The 27,906-nt window shown below is 54.7% G+C and overlaps 2 protein-coding genes across 7 annotated transcripts in view; one reads left to right on the forward strand and one right to left on the reverse strand.

Moving 5' to 3' along the window:
- The first annotated feature begins 1,484 nt into the window (after nucleotides 1-1,484).
- On the forward strand, nucleotides 1,485-25,275 carry SLC8B1 (solute carrier family 8 member B1). Of its 4 annotated transcripts, XR_006383966.1 has the most exons (18): nucleotides 1,485-1,629; nucleotides 1,988-2,135; nucleotides 3,313-3,565; nucleotides 8,916-9,068; nucleotides 9,175-9,227; nucleotides 9,359-9,416; nucleotides 9,567-9,672; nucleotides 9,762-9,929; nucleotides 10,841-10,948; nucleotides 12,076-12,129; nucleotides 12,384-12,514; nucleotides 14,387-14,528; nucleotides 17,352-17,473; nucleotides 19,043-19,196; nucleotides 19,941-20,021; nucleotides 21,714-21,781; nucleotides 23,944-24,336; nucleotides 25,193-25,275. XR_006383966.1 is itself a non-coding variant. In XM_044244221.1 (17 exons), the coding sequence occupies exons 3-17, from the start codon at nucleotides 3,395-3,397 to the stop codon at nucleotides 24,139-24,141; spliced, it is 1,767 nt and encodes a 588-aa protein (XP_044100156.1). In that variant the 5' UTR covers nucleotides 1,485-1,629; nucleotides 1,988-2,135; nucleotides 3,313-3,394; the 3' UTR covers nucleotides 24,142-25,071. The 4 variants fall into 4 exon arrangements, 2 of the variants coding, with proteins under 2 accessions (XP_044100156.1, XP_044100157.1); XR_006383967.1 differs by lacking the exons at nucleotides 23,944-24,336; nucleotides 25,193-25,275 and adding an exon at nucleotides 22,228-22,883 and having other exon boundaries at nucleotides 21,714-22,106; XM_044244221.1 differs by lacking the exon at nucleotides 25,193-25,275 and having other exon boundaries at nucleotides 23,944-25,071.
- TPCN1 (two pore segment channel 1) overlaps nucleotides 25,245-27,906 on the reverse strand; it is a 60,005-nt gene continuing 57,343 nt past the window's right edge. For all 3 annotated transcript variants that reach the window (XM_044244220.1, XM_044244218.1, XM_044244219.1), the window contains one exon: nucleotides 25,245-27,751. In XM_044244220.1, coding sequence (XP_044100155.1) covers nucleotides 27,629-27,751 — 123 coding nt within the window. In that variant the 3' untranslated portion in view covers nucleotides 25,245-27,628. The remainder of the gene's footprint in view (nucleotides 27,752-27,906) is intronic.

The following is a 27,906-nucleotide window of genomic DNA, read 5'->3' on the forward strand; positions in this document are numbered from 1 at the left end:
AGGGAAGGACTTTGGCTCCAAACTCAGCAAGTTTGGAGCGACCCACCCCAGAGAGGGCTCAGTAATTGCGGCGCACAGCTGCGGGCACCCTGTGCTCATTGCCTGAACAGGCGTGCAAGTGAGCTTGGATTTCGCCCTCCTCTGATGGGCTCCCCGCTGATGGGGTATCCGGCATGCAGGTTCCCATATTGTAGAATGCATGGAATAATGACTGCAACCATGCCTTCCGTGGAGGGAGTGTTTACTCAGCCACCAGCATGGGGTCCAGGGCTTTACACGCAGTGCTGGATTTCATCCTGCGGGGACCGCACGTGGTAGGTGCGATTATCCCCATTTTTCAGGGAAGGAAAGTGAGGCTCAGTGTGTTTACCAAAGTTTGCACAGAAACCAGATGCTCTGAGATTCCAAACAGAACATGCTCTAGACCACAGTGTCATCTGACCCAGAGTGGGGAACCAGAGGTATGCTCTCTTTGAAGGTAAGGAACCCGGGAGCGTGGGGGCGATGGCGGCGTTGGAGGGTGGCGGGGAGGGTGGAGAACCGGCGTTTGAGCTGGGCCGGGCGCCCCAGTAAGAGTTTATTGAGTGGAGAAAGGGAAGTGTGGCCTCCCCGGCGGGGAGCTCAGAAGGAGCAGAGGTGCAGCCGGTGTACGTATGCAGCAGGGTGTTCGGGGAATGGGAAGCCTTCCCCGACCAGCGCGGGAGGGGGTTGGCGGCGGGGATACCAGATGAAGTCCGAAAGGGGCGCGAGGGCTGGACGCTGAGGGGCTACGCCCGCTGGAGTGGGGCAGCCGCCTGCAGGTGAAGGGGAAGCGGGGCTGCCCCAGAGCTGGGCTGAGGCGTCGGAGGTGCATTTGCGGAAGCAGGGTCAGGCTGAGGGGCTGCCCCGGAGGGGACGTCAGCCCCCCCGCCCCCGCTCCGTCCCAGCCCACCGCCCTACCGCCCAGCGCACGGGGAGACGGTGGGAACCCGAACCTCCCCAGAGTCTGGGAATCGGGGAGGCGGGTACGAGTGCAGCACCGACTCCCCTGTCTTGATCTGTTTGCAATATTTTTCTTCTAAAAGCGTTGCTACGGGGCGGAGTGCTGGCCCTAATTAGGAGGTCTCGCGAACAGGGGCATTACAGGCAGGACCGCCGGAATATTTGTGGGTGAGGCAGGACCTACCCCCTCCTAGGACTTTACCAAGCGTCCCTTATCACCGCTGATTCCCAAAGCATCTGGGAATAATACCCTAGTTTCATCCTCTAACTGTCCCTTCTCTGGCCTCCTACCATCTTGACCCGTCAGGTTTTATGCTTCAGCCGCACGAACCGACAGGCTCCGGACTGTGAGAAAGAGCACAGTCCCGGGACCTCGCGGGAGCCTGTACCTTTAAGGGAAGGGGCGGGGCCAGCCATCGGGGGCGTGTCACTGGGCAGGGCCAGCGAGGGCAGGGCCGGAACAGGACCCGCCCAGGCCGACTCGGCCGGGAAAGTGCCCGGGACTCTGCCACCGGCTGGGCCCCCGGATCCGCCGCGACGGGTAGCGCGAAAGGTCTGGAAACGCCTGCCGGCGGCGGGGCACCGAAAGGGCCTCGAGGCCCGGCGGGGTCGAAGTTCGGAGTTGGCGGGTCCGAGGCCCCGCCCGAGGTAAGGGGAGTCTCCTCGTCTGCTAGGGCGCCGCCTGAGGGCCAGGCACCCGGACTTCAACTTCTCAACATCCGTCAAGGATTGGGAAACTGCACTTTGACGTTCTCGGGGTCTCGCACCTAGAAAGTGCGGCCGCAGATGGGGTTGCAGCCCCAACTTCCTGCGCCCGCCGCTTCCTATCAGGACTGCAGGTCTTCTGAGCTTGGGACAGGCGCACAGGAAGCGCTCAGTAAATGCTCCCTTGTGAATAAGTGCAAGAAATCGGCAGCCAGTAGAGAGGAGGCACACCACAGATGCAGGCATTTATTGAGCTCTTACTGTATGCCCCGATGGGCCAGGATTTGTCTCCATTTTGCAGATGCGGAATCAGAAGCTCAGAGAGGTGAAGTGACCTCACTGAGGCCGCACAGCTCCTAATTTGGACTGTGACTGAATTGGAAAGCTGGAGTGTCTGGGTCCAAATCGGTGCCAAGTTCCGGGAAACGGGAGGAGGGGAAAGTTAACAGGTGAGAAAAGAGAGCTGGAACAGGCCTTGTCTGCCCCTCTTTTTCCTTCTCTTCCTCTGGAGCCTCCTCCCCCAACCCTGCCCTGTCAGGTCATTGAGAAATAACTGTGCAAAGAATGACCAAAAAAAAAAAATAAATAACGTTTTCTGGACTTTGTTTCTGTTGATGCCAAAATAAAACATGCTCATCTACGACGTGGGGCAGAGCCAAAAGAAGGAAGTCGGTGTGCCAAGGACGTGGGTTTTTTCCCAGTTTGATTTCTTTGGAAGGACTGAAGCCGGTTTTGCCCTGGTGTTTAGGTGAAAAGCAGATGCTAGAATCCAGTTCAGCTCTGCTGCTAACACACTGTGTGATTTTGAGCAATTCACTTCCTCCTGGGCCTTGACTACCCCATCGGAGGAGCTGCTGTTGACTTTGTGACTTCCTTGCCTTGTGACTTTGGGCACGTTAGGGAACTCCTCGGAGCCCAGCTCCCTCCTCTGTAAGACAGGCGGAGATGAGGACATCTCCACAGTTGTCCTGAGGACTGGTTGAGAGAGAGGTGAGGCACAGCAGCTGAGTAAGGACACAGACCTGGCCCTGTGCCCAGGTTTGCTCATCTGTAAAATGGAAATAATAATAGTACCTCCCTTTGGCCAGTTGCGGGAATTAAATGAGGTCATCTATGATAAGTGCTTATTAGTTCATTGGAAGTTACAGAACAGCATTGCTTAGTCGTCTCAAATTGGTGGCTCAGAGGCCACGTCCAACCCCCAGAAGTAGGTTTCTTTTGTTCCGAGGGCTTGCCAAGTCCCCACTGCTGCCTACTTCCTGGATTGATTTCCCACAGCTGATCCCCGAGCTGAAGTCTCTTCTAGAGTCCCAGGATTCCTCGTTCCAGGCTGATATTCCAGTGTCAGGGTAGAGGTCTGGGTGGGAGAGGCCTGCATCTCCATGGAGACACTATGGGGGGGGGGGTCCTTAGGAAGAAGGGCATAACTAATCTGCATACTGAATGAGTGGGGGCACTGAGACCCTCCAAAGAGCCTCCATCCAGAATGAGTTTCTACATTTGGCTTTCCTTTGGTGGGGTTAGCGGGCGGGGCAGTTCCTCAACTGAAAAAATCTTCAGTCCCTTCCTGCTAGGGCCTAGGCTCTTTGGTGACCCTGACCCTCCTTCTCACCTCACTCTCTGCAGGCCACTGGAGCGACGGGCTATTTGGAAGTGAAACACGGCAGAAGGGGAAGCAGAGAGTGAGGGCCAGGCTCCGCCAGGTCTGATGGCTGGCAGACAGCTGTATCTGTACTCACTGCTGAGTTTCTTCTGTGTGGGGCTGCTGATGGTGGAGATGGTGTCTGGGACAAGGGGCCCATTTATAGGGGCCCACATCGGCTCCCAGTTTTCAGCCTCAGGTGTGAACCAGACCCCCATGGAAGACGTGAGCATCCAGGTAGGAAGCTGGCATCAGGTAGGGGTGTATTCATCCAATCAGCAAATATTTACTGAGCATCTACTATGTGCTAGGCACTGAGCTGAACCCTAGGGTGTATCAGGGAACAGTATAAACAAAAATCCTGCCCTGTGGAGCTAACAGTCTTCTAAGAGGACAAGTAGTGGAGCAAACATGTAAATTTCAGGTGGTAAGATGTTACGTGGTTTGCAAATAACCTCTTCGGGTGGGAGCTGTGACGCGAAGGACATATTTCCAAATATTTCAGAGTGGGCGGTCACAGGTGGCTTCTGTGTGGACGTGACCTCTGAGCCAAACCCTGAATGGAAAAAGTCAGTCACTTATACAGGCATCTGGAAAAAGAACATTCCAGGGAGAAAACAGCAAGCACGAAGGCCCTGAGGCAACGACAAGCTTAGTCTATTCTTGGAGCATGGAGGAGGCCAGAATGGCTGGAACAGGGTGAGCGAGGGGGAGAATATTAAGAGATGAGGATGAAGAGGTAGTGGTGGCCAGATTACAAAAGGCCCTATAGGCTGAGGCTCGGAGATGATATTTGTTTATAATAGTTGGGAGCCCCTGGGGAGTTTTAAGCAGAGGGATGTCAAAGGCTGATTTATGTCTTCAAAGGAGCTCTGTGGCTTCTCTGGGAAGAATGGATTGAGAGGAGTGAGGGTCACACCAGGGAGACCAGTGCGGGGCTGTTGCATGTATCTAGAAGAGTGGTGGTAGTTGTGGGGGATAGGAAAGGAATGGAGGGTTTTGAGATAAATGTTGGGGGCACAGTGAGTGGAATGTACTGAGGGATTAGAGGGAAGGGCATGGTGGTGGAAGAAAGGAGATCTCTGGGGAGAAAGGGGTGCTGTTGACTTAGATGTTTGGAGGGAGGAGAAATGGGGACACTTGGGTGAGAGGCAGGAAGTCTTCTTCCCATAGGCCATTGAGACAGGCTGCAGGAACTTGAATCATGCCATCCTGATGTCTGTAAGCAGAGGAGAGGTCACAGCGGATCCCAAGTTAAAGACTGAAGGCAGGGGCCTGCTCACGATGACCCCCAGGCGTCCATTTTCCACGTGCAGGGGCTGGAGTTCCCACCCTTCCCCATTCCCAGGAGAACGGAAAAACTAACTCCTCCCTCTCGAACTGAAGGGCTGAGAGTGTTAAGTGCCCAAGCCAACTTCATGGGGCTGCAGAGCACCTTCATGCCTACTTTCTGAGGCTGAACGGGTAATTATGTCCATTTTACAGAAGGGAAAGTGGTTTATGGTTACTGTGGTTATTAAATTCACTGGTGCCTCTCCAAAGAGGGTCATGCTCCCTGGGGGTAGGAAAACCGAGGTAATCTGTGGTTTGTGCCAGGTAACCTCTGACTTACTGAGCACTCAGACCAGCCCTGTGTCAAGCTCAACAAATTCTCTCCTAAACCTCCCGAGATGGGTAAAAACATCTCCATACTAGAGATGAGGGTACTAAGGTTTAGGGACGGGAAGCTGGCCAGAGCCAGGAGAGGGTCAGCTATTTCCCTGGGTGTCCTTAGTGACTCGGGGAAAAGGATAAGAAGGGAATGGGGCAGAGGTGAAAAGTCACCCACCCCGGGCGCGGAGCAGGACCACTATGACTGTGCCACTCGAGGGCAGAGAGCTGCGAACAGGTGCTTGTGGACCTTGGGGGGAGGGCATGACCCCCTTGGGATGGGGCTGATTTGGGGGACCTGATTTGCTGGCTCACTCTGCTGTCAGGAGAATGGAGACAAGCTGGGGTGGGAGCATCTCCCTGGATCCTCCCTGGCCGCCCTTGAGGACGGAGAGCCGGGAAGGAGGGCGGACAGGAAGAGGAGGCTACCCCTGCCCACTTGGCTGTTTCCCCAGGAGCTTCAGCTGGTAACTTTCAGGCAGAGCTGAGTCTGAAACCACCTAGCAGTGGTGGGCTGTGTGCCCTTGGGCAAGTCCCGTTGCCGCTCTGTGCCTCTGTTTTCTAATCTGTTAAGTGGACAGAATCGTACCAACCTTCTGGGTCTGTCATGAAGACTCAGTGAGTTGGTGACCAGCACGATGTGTGGCAAAACAGTTATGAGGACCGACTGTGTGCCCAGCACTGTGCAAGACTTTGGTGGAAGAGGCGGACACGGGACAAGTCTATGATCCTACAAATAACTGGGGATATCAAAACACATAAGTGCTTGGAAGGAGGGGACCTGGAGTGAGGAGAGTTTATAACTGGGGGATCCGCCCTGGGCTGGAGGCGGTTAGGGAAGGCTTCCTGGAGGATGCATCTGGGGAACTAAGGATTGGAGGATGAATGTGGATTCAGGGGGACAAAGAAGGAGTGGGGTAGCGGGCCAAAGCGACAGCAGGTACGTTCAATACAGCGGGCTCGGGGTCACATTGGCAGAGAGGCACAGGCCAGGGGTGGGCGATGGCCAGGCGCTCAGAATCTAGAAATCTTACAGCCCCCCGCCGTGTGGTGTTGGTGGGAGTTCAGAGAGGGCTAAAGGATCACAGAGCCACGATCTGACAAAGTAGTTTCTTTTGAAATTAGGGTAAAATAGGGGCGCCTGGGTGGCTCAGTGGGTTGAGCCGCTGCCTTCGGCTCGGGTCATGATCTCAGGGTCCTGGGATCGAGTCCCTGCTGAGCAGAGAGCCTGCTTCCTCCTCTCTGCCTGCCTCTCTGCCTGCTTGTGATCTCTTTCTGTCAAATAAATAAATAAAATCTTTTAAAAAAAAAGAAATTAGGGTAAAATATACATGACTTAAAATTTACCAGCATAACTTGAAATTCTCCCTCATGAACCATTTCTCAAGTGTGCTGTTCCGTGGCATTAGCTCCTTCACGCTGTTGTAGCCATCACCGCCATCCACCTCCGGAACTTTCCCACCTGGCAAAACTGAGGCTCCGTCCCAGTACATAAGAACTCCCCATTTCCTCCTCCCCCATCCCCTGCTTTCTGTCTCTGTGGATTTGACTAGTCCAGGTCCCTCCTATAAACAGAATTAGTGGGTGTTTGTCTTTTGGTGACTCGCTTATTGCACTAAGCACGATGTTCTCAGTTATGGCTTCCAGAAGGTCCTCCCTTGTTGTAGCATGTGTCGGAACTCCCTGCCCTCTGAAGGCTGAATGATGGTCACGGTGTGGATGTGCCACCTCTGGTTCATCCATTCACCCATGGGGGACACTTGCTGCTTCTAGCCCTTACGGCTGTCGCGAACAGTGCCGCCGTGAATGTGGGTGTGCGTGTCTTCTCTCTGAGACCTGGCTTTCTGTTCTTTCTGGTTTCAACCCGGAAGCGGATTTACTGGATCATAGGGTAATTCTATGTTTTCCCACTTTTATTGAGATAGAGTTCACATCTTGCACTGCGGTAAGTGTAAAGTGTCCAGCATGAGGAATTAACGGACGTCTATTGGGAAATAATGACCATAAGCCTGTTAACATCCCGCCTCTCAGGTTTAAAAAAGAAAGGAAAAATGGTGTTTTCCCTTGTGATGTTCCAACGGCTTTCATACTTACTGGACAGCAGTGCTCCCTGTCCTGGTGACTAACGCTCTTTTTTGATTTTTCGGGAACTACTGTGCTGTTTGGCAAGGCTCTGCACCGTTTCCCATTCCCAACAACAGCGCACCAGGGCTCCGATTCCTCCCTATCCAGGCCGATACCTGCTAGTTTCTAGCGCTGTTTGCTTTGTACGGTAGCTCTCCTAATGGGTGTGAGCTGGTATTTACAAAGCTTTTAACAGAAAGTCTGAAAAGGGGGAGGGACATTCCAGGCGGAGGACAGTGCTTAAGCACAAGCGTGACATGACAAAGGACAAATATCCATTATATAGAGAGCGTCTCCAAGTCAATAAGAAGAAGCAAACATTCCAGCTGAGAAAAGGGGCCGCTAGAAGAGGGAATACAAATGACCACAAGACGGGCACTGACAGATAATCAGGGACTTGCCATTGAACGGCAAGAAGATTCCTGCCACATCAGCCTGCACAAGACTTGCGGGGCAGGCGCAGGTGTGGAATCCCATTTGCTGGGGCTGGTGCCAGTGTGTAAAAGTAAGGCTTGGGGGAGCGTATTTTGGAAAAACCCATCAAGTGTCTAAGTGCAAGAAGTGCCGTCAGGGCCCTGCCCGTGTCCTTCGTACACTACCCTTTGGGAGGGCCTCTGTTGACTTCTAGTGGCAAGCATCTTTTTCCAGAACCACCCATAATCACGGGAGGTGGGTAGTGCTGGGGAACTAGCACCTCCCCACCCCCAACCCCCACCAGCATCCTCTCCTGATATCTCCTAGGAGTTGGTGTATACATACCGCAGCTCCCTTGCCCCTGGGATTACCAGCCCAACCTGGACAGTTCCAGCCTGGCCTCTGGCCTCGCTGGTTTCTTTCCCCTCCTTCTCCTGCTGCCCCACTGTGGCGAATGCATTCCATACACTTCCCAAATACATACTTACTCCCTCGTAAATCCTTGTCTTCAGGTTGCTCCTGGAGGAACCCAGACTCTGATGCACTCTGACTCAGCACTCTTACTTCTAGAATTCTCTCTTTTCAAAATTTTCTCATATGTACTCAGAGAGTCCCGTGCAAGGATGTTTATTGCTGGCTCTCCTGAAAAATCAGACATGCCTGTATGCCCACCGGTGGGGAAATATTACCCCGCCCCCCATATCATTCAGAGCATGAAATACTGTAGTAATGTTAAAAAGACCATAGGGTATCCACAGGGCGTATGATGGTTAAGACAGGGTTCTAGAACCTCAAACCAGCCCTAGAACCTCAGTTCTGACCCTGTCTACCATGGAGTGGACCCCAGGACACTGTTTTGTCTCCTTTTCTGTCAAGGGGATATGGTAATAGTGATTTCCTTGCAAGACTGTGGGACAATTTAATTGAGATACATTTTAAGCTCCTAGTCCTGTGTCTGGCATATGGAAATTATTCAGCATGCTTTGACTTTGATCCCCTTCTTCATCGTTACATGTACCTGTATCTTAATGGGTGGTAGATATGTGAAGTGGTAAAAGCAAATTGTAGAAAAGAGAGAGTTAAGAGGGATCTATTTCTGTAAAACGAAACCAGCTATGTAACAAGATGTATGTGCAAGGTCGTTATGCCCGTAACGGGACTCTGGAAACCGATTGTGGTGGGAACTTTGGAGAAAGGTGGGATTGTGGAGGGTAGGGAAGAGAAACACATTCATGAATGACTTGTATAAACAAGTCTATTTTAAACAGTTGCCACTTGGAGGGTATGGGGGGCTTAGAGGGTTGGGCAGAAGGAGGTCATCTTTAGCTACTTAGGCGGTCCTGGTCCAGGTGCCCTCAGGGGGTCGACCCCTGACGTCCCCCTTTCTCCCTCACTGCAGTGTCGTGATGTGTGTGGCCTGAACGTCTCTGACCGCTGTCCCTTCATCCGGACCACCCCTGACTGCCACAGTGAAGGGGGTTACCTGAACTACCTCGAAGGCGTCTTCTGCTACTTCCCACCTGACCTCCTCCCTCTGGCTGTCACCCTCTACGTGAGGCCCTGCCCCGGGGTAGGGGGGTGTGAGGGAGCAGGGCTGGGGGCCCAGGCTGGACTTGACAGTCCCACCGCCCCCACCCAACCCCGCACCCCTCTCCCAGGCTTTCTGGCTGCTTTACCTGTTTCTGATTCTGGGAGTCACCGCAGCAAAGTTGTGAGTGTGGCCTGGGCTCCCATCCAGTTTATAGATGGGAACGGAGTCCCTGGGAGGTTGGCACTGGGGTGACCCCATGTTTAGGTGGAGGATGGCCGTGAAGGCACACCCTGTTTGCTTTCTCTCCATAGTTTCTGCCCTAACTTGTCAGCCATCTCCACCGTGCTCAAGCTGTCCCACAATGTGGCAGTATCCTTTTGTCCCGGGGTCTGCACCCCGGAGTGTGGGAGGGCAGTGGGAGGGGAGTCTGGGAGACTGGGTGGTGGTGGCTCATGGCCCAGGACAGGTCTGGCCAGGCGGGGGCCCCTGCTTTGTGTCCCCTTGACGTGCTCCCCCCATGGCGTCACCTTCCTGGCATTCGGGAACGGCGCACCCGATATCTTCAGCGCCCTGGTGGCTTTCTCGGATCCGCGCACGGCCGGCCTGGCCTTTGGGGCGCTGTTTGGTAAGAGCGGACCTGGAGCAGCAGGGGTAGGTGGAGGAGGGCAGCAGGGTGGGGGCAGGGCGGGCTGAGCTCGGCGTCTTCTCCTCCAGGTGCGGGCGTGCTGGTCACCACCGTGGTAGCGGGTGGCATCGCCATCCTGCGCCCCTTCACAGCCGCCTCCAGGCCCTTCCTCAGAGACATCATTTTCTACATGGTGGCTGTGTTCCTGACTTTCACCGCACTCTACCTCGGCAGGGTCACGCTGGCATGGGCCCTGGGTGAGCAGCCACAGGGCTGGCAGGTGGGAGGCACCAGGGGACGCGAGCGGGTGACCAGCCGGGCACAGTGTCACTTCCGGTTCTGAAGGCGGGAAACCTCTCCGTTGGCTTGAGCCCAAAAAAGGGAACCTGCGGTTCAGATAAACAAAGGGGGCCGGGGGGAGCCCGGGGTGATGTTCTGGATTTTCTCAGTGTCCCATTTTAACAAGCACTCTGGCCGGGTCGCTGACTGTGGCCCCCAGTGTCCCTGCAGTGCACACAATCCACTCGTGGTTCAAGTAACGTGGACAGAGAAACAGTTCACACGGGGCTCTGGAGACCCACAAGGGATGCAGGGATGCCAGGACATCCAGGGATCAGCAACTACAGGAGCCCCTGAGAGGCGAGGGGATGGTGGCTGGAGCCCAGAGAGGACTAGAGGCCTAGACCTGGTGTCACCAAGCACAGGCAACAGCCACAGAGGGTCGCAGGTCCTGCCAGAGACAGGGCACCACACCAGGGAGGCGGCCTGAAAAAGCACCACGGACTCTCCCTTGCTGCCTTCTGATTTGTCCCCAGGCCCCTTCTCACCAAACCCAGTGCCACCAGAGCTCGGGGGCTGCGGTCTGTGGGGCCGAGCTTCTCAGGGCTTAGAGCAGGATGCCAGCCCTTAGCACCTGAATCAGGTCCTGGAGGCGACTGTGCCTGGTGTTACCTCTTTGCCCAATTCTGGAGGGCAGGAAGGGAAGATGGGCCGAGGAAAAGCAATGCAGTAGGTTGGGGGATCTAAGACGTAGCCGTTTCCTGCCTGCTACTGGGTTGGGCTAACACAGACCACCACCAGCAGGCACCAGCAGGAGAACGGGCAGTACCTGCTGTCTGGGGCTGTGGCCGGGATGCCACTTGGTGACAGCCTGCACCCTTGTCTGCAGGTTACCTGGGCTTGTACGTGTTCTACGTGATCACTGTGGTTCTCTGCACCTGGATCTACCGATGGCAGCGGAGGCGGTCCCTGGTCTACTCCATGCCAGGCACTCCAGGTAGGGGTCCCAGTTGAGTTCCTAGGAGGCCAGTGGGGGCTGGCACCCTCTGCACCCTTCATGACTGCCTTTCATCTCCAGAGGCCAACGTCATTGTTGATTGTCTCTTTGAACTTTTCCTACTTGTTCTGTGCCAAGATCCCACCTGCATACTTTGGCTGTGCTGGTGAGGCCTCGTCATCCATGTGTCCTATTTCACTGGCTCTTCCTCCTCCGTGCTCTCTCCAGGGCAACATCTGTCTCAGATCTGTCACTGCTTACATCCAGTAATGCTCCCCACTGCCCTCGGCTTCAAACCTGAATGCTTCCCTATGCCTATGCACCCATGTATGCGCATACCAATATGTGCACATACCAACACACATACACACATAGCACACACATATACAAATACATGTCCACACACATCTACACAACACGCAGTCATACAAATACATATATATACAAATACATACACAACACACCCAGGTACACATACATATGCACATCCCCATAAACAACACACAGGTGCCGGTGACTCCCCCTGCAGGAAGTCTTCCGTGATTTTTCCTCTCCTCCCCTCTGTCTACTGAACCTTCCAAGTTCAGCACACATCAGCCCTGTGCCGTCTTCTAGACCCATCATAGCCCATCAGGCTGGAGGAAGAGGGGGAATGAGACCTGGAGAAGGGCCTAAGGTCACACAGAGGCAGGACTAGGGATAGCGATGAGGAAGACAATAGTCCTTTTAAGGCCCCTCTTTGCTGGGCTTAGGATGTAGCATTCCCGAGGACTTCCAAGAAAAGTTTCAGACTGAAAAAGAAAAATACAATGGGCTCCAAATTCTGGAAAGAAAATTGAAGTCTGCAAATGTTTGAGTTTTATCTTTAAATGCACTTATTAAATTAGCTTTATAGCTAGAGCATTACATGTGAAGGTGTTTTTTGAGTTAGACTTTCTCACTCGGTAAGAGTTCTGAGCATGCCTAGGGATTGCTGAGAACTCCAAGGTCCAGAGGGCTACACACCTGTACCCTGAAAATGGGCCTGCCCCAGAGCTGTCCTACCTGGGAACGGTGCAAGGGGTCTGGGGTGGGGGCGGGTCTGGGCTCCCTAGCTGGTTCATGTGAAACTCCCCTTTCTCCTACAGAAATGCTCTCAGATTCTGAGGAGGAGCCCGTGTCTTCCAACAGCTATGACTACAGTGAGTCTGGACTCTGTGCCCAGCTGGGGTGGGGTACCAGGGCCGGGCTGGGGGTAGAGGGGTGGAGAGAGGGGGCCATCGAGGGCCCAGGAATGAGGTTTCGAAGCAGCCCCATCTCTCACTGCATAACAGCCAAGCCAGGCCCTGGGCTTTTCCTTCTTCCTGAGGGTTGGGAGGACCAGGGGGCGGGGAGAGGGTCTCCTGGACGCTGAGCCAGCCAGGGACACCTGCCCCTCTCCCCCTCGTACACCCAGGTGAAGAGTACCGACCACTGCTCTTCTATCAGGAGACCACGGCTCAGATCCTGGCCCATGCCCTCAACCCCCTGGATTACAGGAAGTGGAGGAGCAAATCAGTGTCTTGGAGGGCCCTCAAGGTGTTCAAGGTAGGAGAGGGGGGACTCTGGAGCCAGACTCATGGCTCCATGACAACAAAGGACAGTGGCCACTCAGTCTTCTCTATCTCAGCGAGGGGGGACGGGCCAGGGTCGGCTGAGACCCTTTCAGAATAGATTACATGGCACGTGATGGGGAAATGGAGTCATAGTTTGGCTGATGGCCTGACCTGTCCCGCATGGAGGAAGGATTGTGTCTGGGACAGAGGGAGAGGAGGGAGCCTCTCCAGTCTGCCCAGCTTCACATCCTGGGCCTACTGGGTACTTGGGGTGGGGGTGTGTGTTCTTGTCTTGGCACAAGAGGCCAAGACAGACTTTGCGCACACATTTGAAGCCTCTACTCCGGTCACATTCACCAGCCGCCCATGAGCCAAAGCTCGGCCCATGGCCACGTTCAACGTCAGTGGGTCAGGAAAATACATTCTGCAGCCTCTAATCACTTGACAAAGGACATGGGCGTTCTAGGAAGGGATTGAAGAGGCAAGGGAGGGGACTGCTTTGTTCTAGGAAGGGATTGAAGAATTGTGAATGGTATCAGGCCTATCACAGTTTGATTAAATCGTGAAATAATTAAATTTCATTAAAGCTACTACGTGATGGGCTGAGTATGGTGCCAGACAGCCGTATGCCTCGTTTCATGGCACTTGGCTTCCCCAAGCTTCACAGACACTGTGTCTGTTACAGGTTGCAGGTCTGCGGGACCCCGTGCTTAGTTGTCATGTTAACACAGCTCTTCCAAAAGCATTGACTGATTCTGTGTCCCCATGTCACCAGCTGGAATTTCTTGCCACATTTCAGTCTTTTCCCCGCTACTCTGGGGGTTGTGGTGATCTGGGCATGGTGATGACAGCTTGCTGGAAGCCCGGCTGCTTGACAGCATTTTCTAGCAATAAAATATTTTTTTAATTAAGGAAATGTAGATATTTTGGGGGGACGCCATGCTGCAAGCAGTCTTAATAGACAGCGTAGCGTAAACCTCACTTTTCTACGGGCTGAGAAACCAAAAAATTCGTTCGACTTGCTGTCTTGGGACCCGCATTTACTGAGGTGGTTTGGAACCAAACCCATGATGTCTCTGTGGCTGGCGTGTAGTGAGCGCTGCGTACATGGGATTATTAATTTAGTTATTGGCTGAAAGCGCAAGGTGTGGAGTCCATCGGAGCTGGCCCTGGATCCCAGTTCACATACCCTCTGTGTGTCTTTGGATAAGTTCCTTAACCTCTCTGAGCCTCAGTCCCTTTTTCCAGAAGGTGAGAAAAACCATAGTTCCTACATCTGGGGCAGAGGTCAGGATTAGTGGACGAGGGACCACAGTCACCTGAGTCGCGCCAACAGCCCCCCCCCCCGCCCGCCAACAAGATCTCCAGGTCCCGATCCCCAGAAACGTGACTCTGTTACCTTCCTGGCAAAAGAGATGTGCAGGTGGGATGAAGGGTCTGGGGAGGTAGAGTGTCTCCTGGGTTACCCAGGGGGGCCTGATGTCCCCAAAAGGGCCCTTATGGGAAAAGAGGGGGGTTGGGGGGTAGGGGCCAGAGTCGGAGGAGATGTGATCCCAGAAGCACAACTGGGACTGACCAGGGCCACCAGCCAAGGGGTGCATGTGGCCTCGCCAAGACCTCAATTTTAGGACCCCGTGCCCCAGAGCCGGGAGGGGATAGATTTGTGTTTCTGGAAGGCACTGGCTTTGGGCTAGGGTTGCAGCAGCAGCAGGAGACCACCGGCGGCACTGGGCCTGGGCCTGCCCAAGGCCGGAGCCTTAGCCACACCACACCGGCTGCATTCCTGGGTAACCTTGCCCAGGGGGTGGCTGGCCCAGACACCGGCCTCCCTAGTAACACCCTCCTGCCTTGGCCCCCTTGGCAGATGCCCGTGGAGTTCCTGCTGCTTCTCACTGTCCCTGTTGTGGACCCCGACAAAGAGGACGGGAACTGGAAACGGCCCCTCAACTGCCTGCACCTGGTCACCAGCCCGCTGGTCTTGGTCCTGACCCTGCAGTCGGGGGCCTGTGAGTATCCCCTCCCCAGGCCAGCCCACCTCCCTCCGCTCCCCCCCAACATTCCAGAGTTTTCTTCTCAACTGCACCACAGGGTTCTGGGCCTGCAGTGGAATCCCGGGCACTTAACATATGCTTGTGCCGTAAAGGGGCACCAGCGTCCCACGCTCAGCCAATCCGGTGCTGCCACCCGCGGGTGGGGGCATCACGCTGGTGGCCCTCGGACCAGGTCCAGCCCTCCGTCACTTGCCTGCCTTAAAATATTAGGAGATTTCACATCAGAATGCAGGTCCAGCGTTCCCAAAGGCAGAACTGGCTGGTGCTGAGAAGGGCGCCCCTGGTGTGTGGGGGTCCTGCTGTCCGCAGCAGGGCAGTCCCCTCCCTCGCCTCTTGGGGTACCCGGCTGGGGAACTGCAGTTTTCTCTGTCTGCTCCAGGCTGTGCTTGCCCTTTCTGACCTGCTCTGTCTCAAGAAATGCCCAGTGTTGTCAGGCACCTTCCAGCTCCCGCTGCTCGGGCTTCTTCCTGTTGTCTGCCTTTAGTGTTTCACGCTACCCACTCCTCTCTGTCCCCCAGCATCTCCTGGAGGTGGAGGAGGTAGGGCGCTAGGGGCCAGTGCATGGCTGGCCGTGGTGGTTTTGGCTCTAACAGGGTCAGCAAGTTCTCTGTGGGTCCCCTCCTGGATTTATGGCGGGGGGACACTGTGAGAGAGCCCACCAGGGCCCAGGGTGACCCCAGAGCTGAGAAGGGCACCCCTTAGGGGTTCCAGCTGTCTGGTTCATCAGTCATCTGTTCCCTGTTGAGCGGATGAACCTAGCCTCCTAGGCCAGGCCATTGCCAGGGACTCACTGTCACCTCTGGGGCTTCTTAAAAGAGTGGACCCCAAGCATCTGTCATTCACGACCCAGCCGCTTGACTTTTCTCCCATCGTTGACTATTCCCATTGACGTTTTTCTTGAATCCGCTGTTTTTAAAGTTACTGAACTGCACCAATAGGAAAGCGGCTTCATTGCCAGTAAATTCAAGGTAACTGCAAAGATAAATACAATAAAAATAAAGCATCTGAGCCTGGAGTCTCTGTTCCGTAGGGTGTGCAGCAGGGGTTAGAGATGCCGCAGACCTGTTCGCACCTGTGGAGATTTCCTACAAAGGAGAAATCGCTCACCTAGGATGCGATAGTGGCACGGTAGTTTCCTGCCCACATACCAGCACCGTCTGGTGATAGCAGGTCCCCACTGGGGAATTACTGCTTCAGACGAAAGCATTTATGACCCTCGTCTGGGCTGAGCCCTGGACTTGGCTCCCTGCCCGAGGGGGTATCGGGTCTGCTAGCAGAGCCTCCTAGCCTCCTCCCTCTCTGAGCAACACCCAGAGCCATCTTTCTAAAGTGCTGCTTTTCCGAGGTTGTGGTCACTCCTCCACTCAAAGACCTCCATGGCTCCCTAGTACCTCTTGGTCCAAGTCCACACCGCCCCGGCCATTCTTAAGACAGCTGCGTTCCCTGCTCTCTGTCCTTGCCGGAGCCCACCTGCTTGGTTCCTTCCCACCCAGCTCTCTCCTCTTCCCCTGTGGCCCTTGTACCCTCTCTCTGTTCACGTGTCATTGCACATCCTCAGCACTCAAAGAAGCCCTTCCCAAACACCCTGCACCCCAGCCACCTCCTGAGACTCCCCTAGAACAGGCATGGCAAATTCAGAGAAAAGGTCCCTCGCTCAGGTGTCAGGTTCCAAAGCCGGCACTACCCGGTCAGAACCACTTCCAGTCAAAATGACCTCCTGAGATCCACGCATAATGGATCGTGGACACAATTCTGTGTATCAGCTCCCTTGTGGTAATTCTAATGCCACTGACACTGGAGAGCCAGTGAGCTAGACCGAAGAAGGAGAGGAAAGTCTGGATGCAGGGGTCTGGGCAGCCAAACCATCCACTGCCTTTGAGACCAGTACTAACTCCCTGGTGGTGGAAAGGGTTGTGTGTGGAGAATTCTAGAGTGTGCCGTCTGCCTATAGGGTTTTCCCCATTTCATGTTTTGATGTGAAGCCCTGAAATTTTCATAACTTTTTTTAAAAAGATTTATTTATTATTGGAGAGAGAGAGAGACTGGGGGTGGCGTGGGGGAAGGGCAGAGGGAAGGGGAGCCAGAGAATCTCAAGCAGATTCCTCGCCGAGCACAGAGTCCAATGCGGAACTCAATCCCATGACCCTGAGTTCATGACCCGAGCTGAAATCAAGAGTCGGATGCTTAACCAACTGACTGAGCCACCCAGGAGGCCCCAGAACTTTCATAACTTTGAATGGGTTGGTTTGTGGAGTTGTCTTATCAAGAGAGCAGGTGCTGGGCTCTAGGACCAGTGGGTAAGGGTTGGGTTTGACTGTACGGTTCATTTAGTGGAGCGATGCCCATCCTTGGCAATGCCTGGCTGGAGGGTGCTGCCTTGAAGCTCATTTGGAAGAGGCATCAGCATGATGGTTGATTAGTGATGTCTGCCATGGGCGTGGGAGAGGACAGTGGTGGTGAGTGGGCTTAGCTATTCCCATCCTGGTCTCCTAGCAGAAGGCTGGGGAGAGTCTGTCTTTCACATTGTCTGCCTTCTTTCTGGTGTGGCTAGCTTCAGTGCAAGCCCTCTGTCTTTAATTTCTCTGTCCCCCTCAAGTGCCCAGGGTAGCACTGGGGACATTTTATGTCCAAACAATTGCATGTAAATGAGTTTTATCCTTGGGCCTTTCCCCCAGGCACTCCTACTCATTCTGGGGAAGGGGGTGTGCCCTCCAGGAGCAGGGGCCAAGCTGAAGCAGTGGAAAGTACCAGCACCCCCCCCTTCTTGCCCTTCTGCAGATGGCGTCTATGAGATAGGTGGCCTCCTTCCTGTCTGGGCTGTCGTGGTGATTGCGGGTACGGCCATGGCTGCGGTGACCTTTTTTGCCACATCCAACAGCGAGCCCCCCAGGCTTCACTGGGTAAGAATTCCCAGCATCCCAAGATGGGGCAAGAGGACAGTAGGGTCTCCCAGGAGGGCGTCCTGTTTGCGCCCCTGGGGCAGACAGGCCCGGAATCACTTTCCATAATGACAGGTCTTTAAGGCCATTTTAGATGATAGTTTTGTTCCTTTTCATGACCCCCCCTTTTTTTTTTTTTTGGTAACAGCTTCATTTTATGGAAATGTAATTCACATACCATACATATAATTTGCCTATTTAAAGTATGGGGATTCAGCAGTTTTTGTTATATACACAGAATTTTGCCACATCACCACCATCAATCTGAGAGCATTTCAAGACCCACACCCGTGAGCAGTCGGTCCCCTCCCTTCCCCCCTTCCCCCGCCCCAGCCCCCGGCCCCTGCCCACCTGTGTCCTGTGTCTGTGGAGTTGCCTGTTCTGGACTTCTCATGGAAATGGGATCATACGACATGTGGTCCTTTGTGAGTTTGCCTCATGTTTTCAGGGTCGTCCCGTGCACTAGCTGGGGATTAGGGAGTCGCTCCTTTTCATGGCCAAACACAATCCATGGTATGGAGAGAGTACGTTTCGTTTATCTGTTCACCAGCGGTGGACATGAGTTGTTTCTACTTTGGGGCTGTGATGTTTGTGTAAACGCATGGGTCTAGAAATAGGCTTTCATTCCTCTTGGGTGCGTTCCTGGGTGAAACTGCGGGGACAGACGTTATGTTTCACTTTTTGAACAATTACCAGACTCTCTCCTGCTCATTCTTGAGGATGCATCCGCGTGTCTCACAGCGACGTTCCAAGGATGGAATTGTCCAGTGTTCGTGGGGTTATTGTTCCCCCCTTCTCTCCACCCTGCAGCATGCTGAGGAATTTTTTAAGGCAGTTTGTTTAGAATGTATTCTTCAAAGTTCACTTACAAGTTTAATTTTTTTTTGCTATGTATTGATAAAAAAAACTATAGCTTTTATTTTGAGAAATTCTTGAGTGTGTCAACCCAAAGCAGGTCAAATTTCAACCAATTGATGATGTAGGGAAATAGTGTTCAGCCAGTGTTTTTACTGGGCTTTGAAGTACTTCACCCACTCCCAGCGGACGTCCCCCAAAGACACAGCGCTGAGTGAGAGAGGCCCACCACGAAGGACCACGTGTGGTGTGAGTCCGCGTATGAAGTGTCTAGAACAGGCAATCCATACAGACAGGAAGCGGAGTAGTGGAGGGCCAAGGCTGGAGGAAGGCTGGGTGGGATGGGGAATCACTGCTCATGGGCACGGAGTTTCTTTTTGTGGTCATGGGACAGCATTTGGTCCCTAGCCTAGAAGCTGAGGGAAGCTTCTGGAACTCTTCCCTGACAGAAGAGTAATGCCGAGCTAACATTTTACGGAGCACTTACTATGTGCCGAGCACTGCCAGCTGTGAATCTGTTAACTCATTTCTGCTCACAAGAATCTCAGGGGGTGGGTACCGTGATCATCCTGCCTTAGTGATGAGGAACTGAGGCCGTGTTTCCATGTGCCTTTGGGGACCGTATCCCTGTTGGGGACCCTGTTGGGGTCCCATCATCACTCATTCCCTCCCCAGCTCTTTGCTTTCCTGGGCTTCCTGACCAGCGCCCTGTGGATCAACGCGGCAGCCACGGAGGTGGTGAACATCCTGCGGACCCTGGGAGTGGTCTTCCGGCTGAGCAACACTGTCCTGGGGCTCACGCTGCTGGCCTGGGGGAACAGCATTGGAGGTGACTCGGGGGCAGCTGGGGTTCTGGGACGAGTGCAGCTGCATCACTGCTCTCTGCTCCCCTAGCCAGAGTGCACGTGATCAGGGCCATCTGGGGCACCTGCCCTCAGCACGAGCTCAGGCCCACTGTTGTTTGGAATGACCATCACTGGGCATTGGGTTGAGGTGGCCTGGCTTGTACCCAGGCCAGGAGACTAGAGAGGCCCTAGCCTCTTCCCCACTCTCTGCTGTGTGGACAGTTGCCTCCCCAGGGTTCAGGCAGGACATGGAGCCTATTGCAGCCAACCATGCTGAATGTGTACATGGGTGTGTGACATACGTAGGCATTCATGCATACACCAGTAGACCCTTTTCTAACTATAGCTGCCAGGTAGGGTTGGCTAAGTTGTGCACTGCACAAGAACATTCAGACAAGGAGTCAGGGGGGCTGAAATCTAGCTCTCTTTCCACTGAGCTTTTTGGGCACCTTTTTCGAATTTACATAAATGTGCTGTGCATGCTAGCAGTAATGGTAGGTCACATCCCAGAGTTGCCCCTAGTGGGAAAGAATGGGGTAGAAAGAATCAAGGAGGGAATTGTGTCATGGGATGCTGTGGCCGCAGCACCCAGCTAGCTACTGCAAGGCCCAGATGGGCACTCATCAGTGTTTGTTGACTGAATGACTGTGGGTAACAGTAAGGAGTAAATGACCCAAGAGGGCCAGGGGGAGCTACTCATCATTCGAAGTGGTCTCATTTCCCTGCAGATGCCTTCTCAGATTTCACGCTGGCCCGCCAGGGTTACCCGCGGATGGCATTCTCAGCTTGTTTCGGCGGCATCATCTTGAGTATCCTTTGTGGGGCTGCCCTCCCCGCGGCATGGGCTCCAAGGGCCATGGCTGTGCTCCATGCCCCACTCCTGGGATTGGGGAGTGTTCCTTCCTGGAACACCTGGGGCAGGAGACACAGCTGCTGGGACCTCAGCTTCGTCACCTGTAAAATGGGGATGTTGAGAGGACCAACCACAGCTGGGTTGTTGTATGGACTGAATGAGGTGACAGAAATGCGCGGCAAGCACTTGGTGGATGGCGGTGTTTGTTTGTTTGTTTTTGTTTTTTTTTTTAATGTTTTGTGTTTTTTTTTAAGATTTTAATTTATTTATTTGACAGACAGAGATCACAAGTAGGCAGAGAGGCAGGCAGAGAGAGAGGAGGAAGCAGGCTCCCTGCTGAGCAGAGAGCCCAACACGGGGCTCTATCCCAGAACCCCAGGATCATGACCTGAGCTGAAGGCAGAGGCTTTAACCCAGGCTTTAATCCAGCCACCCAGGTGCCCCAAGGCGGTGTTTTTCATAGACACCCCCATGCTGAGCTTCTGAGGACCCTGCGGAAGACCCTCTTCCTCTTGCTTTTAGATGTCATGATCTATAGATGTTAGGGCTTGGCTAGCTTTTTCTGAAAGGGCCAGAGAGTAAATATTTTAGACTTTATGGGCCATACCATCCTCTCTGGCGACTACTTGACTCCGCTGTGTAGTGTGAAAACAGCCATAGGCAATACAGAAATGAGTGGGCGTGGCCACTCATTAAATGTTCCAATAAAACTTTGTTTATAAAACTTCATGAAAGTGGACAGCGGGCCAGAGAGGCTGCAGGCTGCAACTTGCCGCCCCCTGTTCTATCTAGAAAAGACAAAGACAAGCAAGTCGCCTGGGGCTGGGAGAAGAAAGGGATTTGAAAGTAGCTGGTCATGGATCCCAGGTCTGGCGCCACAACGTCCCCACTGTGTGACCTTGGGGCTTCGCACACATCCTGCTTTCTGCCCCTCAGTGATCTCTGTGCGTTCAGAACGGGTTGGGATGATGATCGACAGTGGGGCACGGCACTCAGGACCGTGTCTGGCCCAGGCTGTGTGTCCAACAAGTGGGAGATGATGTTGGTTGTGAAATAAAGTCGGGGTATTTGAAAGCCCTTAGAGTGCAGCTGGGCCCAGGCACCAGCACGCAAGGGCATGCGGGCCAAGCCCAGTGCCAGGGGGGTGGCCAGCTTGAATGGGTGGGGCCCGGAGGCGTTCCTGGCATGTGTAACTCCCCGGCTGGACAGGGCTTTCTGGGGCCTCTTGCCCCCACTGAGATCTGCTCCCGGCTTTCAGGCTCTGGCCTCTCGCAATCCTTCAGGCTGGGATGAGAAGGAAAGAGCTCTGCCTGGACCAGGATCCCCTGAACAATACCTAGAGATGGCCTTGACCTGTGCTGCGTCCCCCAGAGGACGGTGGGTGGTCACCTCACCTAGCTGCAGGGAAGCCGAGTGCTTACCACGTGCCAAGCGCTTCCTTCTGTCACCTCATTCCCTGTTTACAGATCGAGTGCAGAAAGCACAATGGACACTCGCCTACCTAAAAGGACTAACACTGTACAGGGGCAGGATCTCCTCAGAGAGGGAGTTTTGGGGCTGGGGTGCAGAGACCGTAAGCAAAGCTGACGGGTGTGCAGTTGGTCTGGGGGGGCCGTTGTTCCAGCAAACTTCCTGAGCCAGGCCACAGATCTGCTGGTGGGAGTGGGGCTGGGCTGTCTGCTCCAGATCTCCAGGAGCCCCATGGCCGAGGTGAAGGTGAGTGGCCAGATTCTCCTGCGAGGGGCCCCCTTCTCGTGGGGTCCCACCCTGAGACCATTCACATCTCAGCAGCCTATGCTTGCTGGGGAGGGGCGTTGTCTGAGTTTGTGCCAAGCCTGATCTGTAGAATGTTCCAAAAATATCTTGAAAAGAGGGTGGAAAATACATATTCCTTATAAGTTCAGGAGTAACCAGGACGTAGCTTCGGGGAACGGGCAGGAAGGCCCCAGATTTAGGTAATGGTCCCATCACTTAAGTCTTTTGCTATGTGACTGTGGGTGAGTTTAGGACATCTCTGGGCCTCAGTCTCCTTGCCTGTGAAGTGGGGTTGAAGCCCCCTCCCCCCGCAAGCCTCCTGGGCAGCACGCACAAGGTAAGGGCCAGGCCAAACACCTTGTCTTAGCACTGCTCACAGGACAGACCAGCATGAGGGACTGCAGGAGCCCCAGCAGGCGGGAGACTGGCAGATTTGGAGAAGGTTCTGAGACCCATTCAGCAGAGATTCTCAAGTCCCACGATGCCCAAGAATTTCCTGGGGGTGCGTGAGACCTCCAGTCCCAGGCATTCCAGGGGGAGGGGGCCTGGAAACCTGCATTTTAAAATAAGCTCCCTGGGGACCGATGAGGGTAGGTCGCCTGAGACCCCCTCTGTTCTAACACTTGCCAGGGCCAGGAAGGTAACCGAAACATGCAGGTGACTCGGGGCGGAGGGCCCTCGTGTGGCCAGATACTCCAGATTTTCTAGAGAAGTCAAGATTCCTAGGGGACTTTGCTGGTCTCAGATATCGCACTGGGTCACACACTGGGCACTTCTGTTCAGAAGGACCCGAATTCAGAGCCCGAACAAGAGAACGATGATGACGGGGATGGGGAGGGGTCGTGGCCTCGGGAGACAGCTGGCAGGTTCCCCCCAAACCCACGAGTGCACTTGCGGTCCTGTGAGGCCGAAAGATGGCAATGTTAGCAGGAACAGTCCCCCACTCTCTCTCGGCTCTCGATGGTGACAATGGTGATGACTTGTGGCTGGCTTATAATTAGCTGACACGGGGCCAGCCTTTGGCAGTGGCCAGGCCTCCCCACAAATAGCTACGAACTTAACTTACTGCTCAGAAAGTTTGCTTTTCTTTAAGTAGACAGTCTTTGCGGGGGAGGGGCCGAGGAGAGAAAGACTCTTAAGGAGGGGCTCGATCTCACAACCCTGAGATCTCGATGTGAGCTGAAATCCAGAGCCAAGAGTCGGCGCCTCACGGACTGAGTCACCCAGGTGACCCGGAAAGTTTGCTTTTCTAAAAGGTGAACACGATCTGCGAATTTTGTCTATGCTCTTCACAGGTTTAGTAGGCTCCTTTCATTATCAGTTCCCAGGCAGTTGCGGATAATGAGGTTTTAGGATCCACTCCTCTGGTTCTATTTCTTCCTTCCTCTTGCTCTTTGTGGGGTGTGTGTGCGGGCGTGCATGCGTGTGTCTGCCTTCCACTGCCTTTGTACTGAGTGTCCAAAATGCTCCCGCTGTTAAGTAAGGCACGAGGCACCCGGGAAGGCCATCGGGGAGGGTGGCCGTGGGTTGTGTTGGGTGGAAAACACAGGCAGCTCTTAAACACTGCCCAGTCCACTATTCCATTCTGGTTTCCGAATTGCCTTGCCAGTCTGGTGTGTGTGTGCGTGTGTGTGTGTGTGTGTGAGTGTGCCCCCGCTCGGTGTGTGCAGCCACGCCACTGTGTGGGGAGGAGGAGACGGTGTCGTTCAGAGCTTGGACGTCCCTCTGGGCTCTGTCCCTCGCTCACTAGTTTGCTCGTGTGTGTCCTGGGGGTCATGGCGCTCCCCGCACAGGCGGGTGCGAAGATGAGAGCGTAGATGGTGCGGGGAACACACCCAGCACAGTCCCCAGTGTGGAAGGAAGGGAAGTGGGGAGAGGACAACTTCACTGTTGACTCTTCTGTGTGGCTTGAGGAATTTTCTACATCTGTGCGTATGTCACTGTCTGTGTTAGCGTCCCAGGGTTGCATGACAAGCGACCCCAAGTTAGGGCGCTCGAAGCAGGAAACTTCAAGGTGGGGAGTGGCCAGAGGGGTCGGAAGTCCTGCACTGGCCCCCAGTGAGGGACGGGCGGCTGGTGGTTGCAGTGACCCAGCCTCTCCCCCTCCCCCGTTCCCCCCGCAGCTGGAGCCAGATGGACTGTTGGTGTGGGTCCTGGCGGGCGCCCTGGGCCTCAGCCTCGTCTGCTCCCTGGTCTCGGTCCCGCTGCAGTGCTTCCAGCTGAGCAGAGTCTACGGCTTCTGCCTGCTCCTCTTCTATGGGAGCTTCCTTATGGTGGCCCTGCTGACGGAATTTGGGGTGATCCGCTTGAAAAGTGTCTGAGTGCCGCCTTGCACCTGGGGCCGCCTGGTGGCCGGGAGGTGTCATTGCAGGTGGCGAGATGGACGTCAGTCTGCTGCGGGCCCGCTGCCTCTGCTGGAGGTTCCTGGTTGTCGCCCTGCGCAGGGACAACAGCTAAGCCTTGTTTCTGGGACATCGGAAACGGGGCTGTGCTGTGGACAAAGCTGCGGACAGAAGGTAGACTTCCTTCTACCTTCTTGGCTTATCTGTGGAGCCTCTTGGAGGCTGAGTGCCTTCCGGGCCGGTGCCAGAAGGGCGGTGGAGTGTTCTAGGGCCTGTAGCCGTGCCCTGCTCCCTTCCTGCATCTTCTCCTCAGGGCTCACTCAAACCGCTGCCAAGCCCGGGCTTATTAGGGTGACAGGGCAACTCAGAGGGTGGGCAGAACACAGTGAGCGTCAGGCCATCCCGGGCTGAGTCTTAGAGCTGCACCATCCAACAGAACTAGAACGTGAGACCCATACCGAATTCTGAAATTTCTAGTCACCATGTTAATAAAAGTCAAAAGAAACAGGTCCTATATTATATGCATTAGTGAATGGCTCCAAAATGTGAGCCTATGGCCCTGGCCCGATTACGGCCACTGGCTTGGATGGCACAGCTCTAGCCTCTACCTCTAGAAAGGCCTGCTGGCTGCTGGCAGACTCCTCTGTGCCCTGAACCTTGGGTTTTTCCCCAGCTGTGCAACAGGCATCAGTTGGACCATGCCCTGTCCTACCTCAGGGGGAGCCCTGGGCCGGGGTGCCAACACTTGGAAGCTCTAGGGAGGACGGAGCGGGTGCTCCCCAGTGCCTTCCCGCTGCCTTTTCAAAAAGCAGCTCTCCAGTTTGCCCGAATGCCTTCTGCCAGCAGCAGCGAGGCGATTCAAATGTCTTTTTTTCCAGTGAAAAAATTAATAAATATTTCAAGTGTCCAGCTCTTATCGGTTCCTCCTTACCTGGGCTGGGGGAGGAGGGGTTGGTTCCAACGCCAAAGGCTTGGGCCTGAGGTGGGGTCGGGAACAACCATGGATGGGACCTCTGACCTTTCCCCACAGTACTGAAACCCATAGAACGTCACTCCGGGGAAGTCACGAGGCGGCAGCCACGTTTACAAAGCAGAGGCTTTTTTATTAATATGCCAGAAATCTGGAGACACAGTGGGTTTTCAGGTAACAAATCACCAATGTACAAAACCTTACAGTGTTGCTCCTGCTATCCATACAAAATGATTGTCACGTGGTGTGGAGTAAGGCTGGGTATGGGGAGGGAGGCAAGGAGGAGGGACCGGGTGGTGTCCCTCCAAAGCGGGGCAGGGGCATATTGCCATCATGGCCAAGGGCAGGTTGGTTTGGCCTTGGTTTCATTCGGCTAGGACGTGCATGGTGAGAGGGCATCTGAACTGGATGATGTCCCAGGTCCCTCAGATCTCACAGGCCTAGGTGACCCCAAGGGGCCAGCTGTCCTTAGCCTCAATGACAAGCGCCCACTACTGGCCAGAGTCTGGCCTGCAGTGCAACGGCTGCCGCATTCATCCCATCTAGCTAAAATCAGGGTCTTTCTCAGAGGACTGCGGCTGGTACCACCCCCACACGAGGGATGTGAGCTACCCTGGCACCCCTCCCTGGTTCACCAGGGGAAGGGACTAGAATGAAGCTCAAACACTCAGGTCAGAGGACCTATCCTCCCTTGAAAGCTGTCCCTTGACTCCTGATTCCAAAATACCCATTTCAACACACAAAGGCTAAAAGGCACCCAATTGTGCAAATTATAAATAAAGTTCCTTCTCTGGAGAGGGCAAGGGGTTCTGGCCTGGGGCTCGGTGCAGAGCTGCGTGTGCTGGCTGGTGGCCCTCCAGAGCCAGAGAGGACAATGCCAGTCTCCTGATGCCCCATGGGGATCTCCCTGGTTCATTGTTTCCCCAAAGGGCTGTGCTTTAAAAACAGAAATAAACGCCTGCCACTCCTGCCTTGGTGAGGGGCACAGCTCTGCAGTGCTGCCTCTGGGAATCAGCCCCTCCGGGGCCTCCAGGATGGCACCCCTGGATCAAGCCATGCCCTGCTCGGAAGAGGGCGTGGCAGGGAGAAACTTCTGCCCACCCACCTTTCTAAGTCCTGGGAGGCAGTGGAGGCATCTGGAAAGCTGGTTAGACCAGGATGCTCCTGCCCCCAGCCAACCCCTTTCATCCCAGCACCTCTGCCTCCTGCCCTTTGCTAGGTCTGCAGCCCAGCGGAGCTGAACCAGAACTCCCTCTGCTCTGACCCTGCTTCTGCTGCTGCCAACAGCACTAACCGGGCTGCCCACCCCAACGTCCGCTCTGGATTCAAGCACCGGTCCTACCCAACCAAGCTGACCTCGAGAGAACCCACCCCCCCAAGATAGGGGGGTCCTCGGTTAACCAAGGGCTCACCTGAAGCTAGCTGTGCCAGTGAAAAACCCTGGGACGAGTCCACGGAGGGGACTGCTTAAGGTGGGGGCAGGGGGGAGCTATCCCAGTGGACAGCAGGGGCTCAGGCGCAGGCCTGCTGTGGACCACCCCGCTGGGTGAGTGTCAGCTCTGTGCACCCCTTTCCAGCAGCAGAACCTAATGCACAGTGTGAAGGATCTGCCATTGTCTTCAGCAGAATCCTGTGTTAACTGAGATGTCTCTCTGCTGGAACAAGGTAATCCCAAGGAAAAGGGATCAAGTGGAGAAAGCCCGTCTCAGGAATGCGTCCAGAAGCCATCAGCCCGGCCGTTTGCTTGCTCTCCTGAGATTCTAAAGGAGGCTATTTTAGAAGGATCTGCAGCCACAAAGCAAGTATGGGAGGGAAGACTTCCAGAGCTGGGATGTGAAATTCGCACAGTCTTGTGCCGTCACGCACCCTCTTGCGCTGCCCAGCACTGGCCGAGATCTGACCATGTGGGTACGATCACCCCCCTTGATTATGCTATCCGTTAGGTCCTAGGCACTGGTCCCCCGAAGGAATGTTCTATTATATTATCACATATAGAGAAATACTAACCCACATCCTAAGTGGTTGTGTCCCTAACGCAGGCCACAGACACCCCGTGACGCAGGCCGCAGGGAAAAGTTAGTGGGGATGCCATCTGCTGGGACGCGAGTGTGAGAGCAGCGTGGGGAAGAGGGATTGGGTCTGGCCTAGGGAGGGCTGACCCACTCTGAAGGCAAGCCCTGCAGAGATCGGCAGCGTCTTTCCAAGTGGTCATCTTCTGAAGAGGCCTTCTGGAACCTTCCACATTAGGAAGAGCTCACAGGCGGCCTGACCCCCTAAACCAAAGTGACCTCTGGGATTACGAAAAACAGGGCAGGGTGGTTACACACCAAGCCCCATCTTGTCTTTTTCTCTTCCTATATATAAATATGTGCATATATATGAATGCATGTGCGTGTACACACACACACATACACACACACGCATTTTTTCCATAGGTCGTAGTAAAATAATACTATTGCGTTATTGCATAGACGAGACGGCTGTTGCGTACTGGAGTTAGGTGACGGTCTGGGAGCGCTGGCGGCTGCCCGGGAACTGCTGGGTGGCGGGGCCCCGGCCGCTGCTGCCGAACGGTCCCTCCTGCTGCTCCTGCTTGCGGGCGTGCTCCTCGTACCACTCCTAGAGCAGAGCGCGGACGGGGCACTGAGCGGCCTGCACCCCTCCCCGCCAGTCCCGCGCTTGCCCCAACCCAGAGAGCACCCCCCCCAACTGCCCGGGGGAACACAGTGGCCAGTGGGAGCCAGCCGCACTCAGGACACCCCCGGACCTGCTGG

This window comes from Neovison vison, chromosome 3 (genome assembly GCF_020171115.1).
Source record: "Neovison vison isolate M4711 chromosome 3, ASM_NN_V1, whole genome shotgun sequence".
Lineage (NCBI taxonomy): Eukaryota > Metazoa > Chordata > Mammalia > Carnivora > Mustelidae > Neogale > Neogale vison.

Excerpts from the sequence above, each read along its gene's own strand:
- SLC8B1 (XM_044244221.1), top strand. The coding sequence starts at position 3,395 with ATGGCTGGCAGACAGCTGTATCTGTACTCACTGCTGAGTTTCTTCTGT. Across the intron at positions 9,069-9,174 it reads CTCTGGCTGTCACCCTCTAC|GCTTTCTGGCTGCTTTACCT; the intron begins GTGAGGCCCTGC and ends CCCCTCTCCCAG. Across the intron at positions 9,930-10,840 it reads CACGCTGGCATGGGCCCTGG|GTTACCTGGGCTTGTACGTG; the intron begins GTGAGCAGCCAC and ends CCTTGTCTGCAG.